The 2,008-nt window shown below is 43.4% G+C and overlaps 1 protein-coding gene across 1 annotated transcript; it reads left to right on the top strand.

Annotated features, from left to right (window-relative positions):
- The first annotated feature begins 244 nt into the window (after positions 1 to 244).
- On the top strand, positions 245 to 1,844 carry LOC109469340 (short-chain collagen C4-like). Its single transcript, XM_019767849.1, has 3 exons — positions 245 to 379; positions 597 to 774; positions 1,021 to 1,844. Exons 1-3 carry the CDS (start codon positions 245 to 247, stop codon positions 1,239 to 1,241), a joined length of 534 nt encoding a protein of 177 aa, XP_019623408.1. The 3' UTR covers positions 1,242 to 1,844.
- The last annotated feature ends 164 nt before the right edge of the window (positions 1,845 to 2,008 follow it).

The following is a 2,008-nucleotide window of genomic DNA, read 5'->3' as shown; positions in this document are numbered from 1 at the left end:
TACGTACGTACGTAGTAGTGTGTGTGTGTGTGTGTGTGTGTGTGTGTGTGTGTGTGTGTGTGTGTGTGTGTGTGTGTGTGTGTGTGTGTGTGTGTGTGTGTGTGTGTGTGTGTGTGTGTGCTTGCGTGCGTGCGTGCGTGTGCGTGCGTGCGTGCGTGTGCCCTCATGAAGTGTAATTCTTATGCACACAAATACTTCAACGTAATTTGCCTTTCTTTAATGCTTTTTATATGATAAGTCTCAGATGTGTATTCTTTCTACCGTGTTAACAAAAGGCGTGGCAGGAGGGTCCCACTACACCAAACATGGCGGCGGCTCCAACTACCTGTGTCTCCCAACTCGCAATGTATCATGGGATCACTTCAAGGATGCCCCTCAGGTTTGTAACATATAACAATACATGTGTATCGATCATCTTCTGTACCATGATTTCTCTCAAAGGATTTAAATAGCAAATTCAAGTATATATTGGCATGTGATATCCCATGCATTATACATTTAGGACCATTGTGAAAATGCTTACACGTTAGCAATTCCACTAATGATTGAGTTGCGGTCTTTTCATCTTCATGTATATTTATAATCCATTTCTGCAGACGAAGAACTTCCTGTACGGCTCAGAGTTCCAAATCCACGGGCAGGACGACTTCTTCTCCACGGTCAATGCCGAGGGGATCGCTACGGTGGCGGACTACGACGTGCCGTGCGCCGTCTGTCGGGCTCAGGTCCGGTCCAGTACCGTCATGATCCCCGCACGGACGGCATGTCCTAACGGTGAGGAATGTTTTTCTGTGTTTTGATTAGCATACTCACCATCAGGTCAGAGTACGTAATTTGTATTACACAATACGCTGGCAAATATTGTTTTCATAGAACGTCAGAGAGAGGGGAAGAAAGACCTTCTTTAGGGAACTGCAGTTTCTTCAGTTCTAGCCAGAGGACGCTTACCTGTGACCGTGTGAAGCATGCCATCTCTGACCGCCTTGCCGTATTTCATTCTTGTGTGATTCTCCATAACAGATTGGCACAAGGAGTACCAGGGTTATCTGATGAGTGCCCACGAGACGCACCAAGGACGCACAGAGTTCGTCTGCGTAGACAAGAACCCGGATGTGGCGATCGGCACCTACGAGAGCAAAGATGGCGCCCTGTTCTATCTGGTGGAAGCCGCGTGTGGCTCTCTGCCGTGTGGTCCTTACATCGCTGGGCGGGAAATCACCTGTGTAGTCTGTACAAAGTAACGCAACTCAGAATGTGGTACATTGGTTGTACTTCATAAGGATTTCTATACCAACGATTCTACTGAATGAATGAAGACCTTTTCTGTACCCAAGTACCCATAGGTTCATAGATACATGTATTGTGCGTGTACATGTATACATGTATACGTTAGCATGAGTAATATCGTCTTGAATTCAGCTTCTTCTCACTTGTTTCACCACTGTTTAATGACGATTTCTACAAGAAGTAATTTGCTTGACAATACGTCGTCGTTTACGGTTTCATTTCCAGTTGAAATTGCATCACGACAGACGATAAGTGGACAACTGGAACTTCCAGGAACTCTTCCGGAAGTAGTTGAAGTGACATATTTTTAGAACAATACGTTCCTAAAAGTGAAAAAGAGACGAGAATATACATATTTACGCAGAATTAGGAAGTTTCGTTTCGCGTCTACAGAATTTTTGTATCTATTTGTGTCATGTCCTGACTCGACATCCTCATACATTTGTATCTAGGCCAGTATATTTTATCGCTCTGGGCCGAGATTGTATTATCGCAGACACAAACTTGGAATGTGTCCAATATTTACTGCACATCCTGATTAACACATCATGACTTCAGTATACATGTGCTACTGTTTACTATAAATCGGTTAGTATAGATATTAGACACACTCTATAGTACTGTTTATCAACTTCCCATACATTTTATCCGTTACAATTGTTGCACAAAAAGTCGATTCTGTGAGATAGATAGTTTAGGACTCCTTTATCATATCTACAAA

This window comes from Branchiostoma belcheri, unplaced genomic scaffold, assembly GCF_001625305.1.
Source record: "Branchiostoma belcheri isolate BF01 breed outbred unplaced genomic scaffold, Haploidv18h27 scaffold10, whole genome shotgun sequence".
NCBI lineage: Eukaryota > Metazoa > Chordata > Leptocardii > Amphioxiformes > Branchiostomatidae > Branchiostoma > Branchiostoma belcheri.
This window is presented reverse-complemented; position numbering and strand designations above follow the sequence as displayed.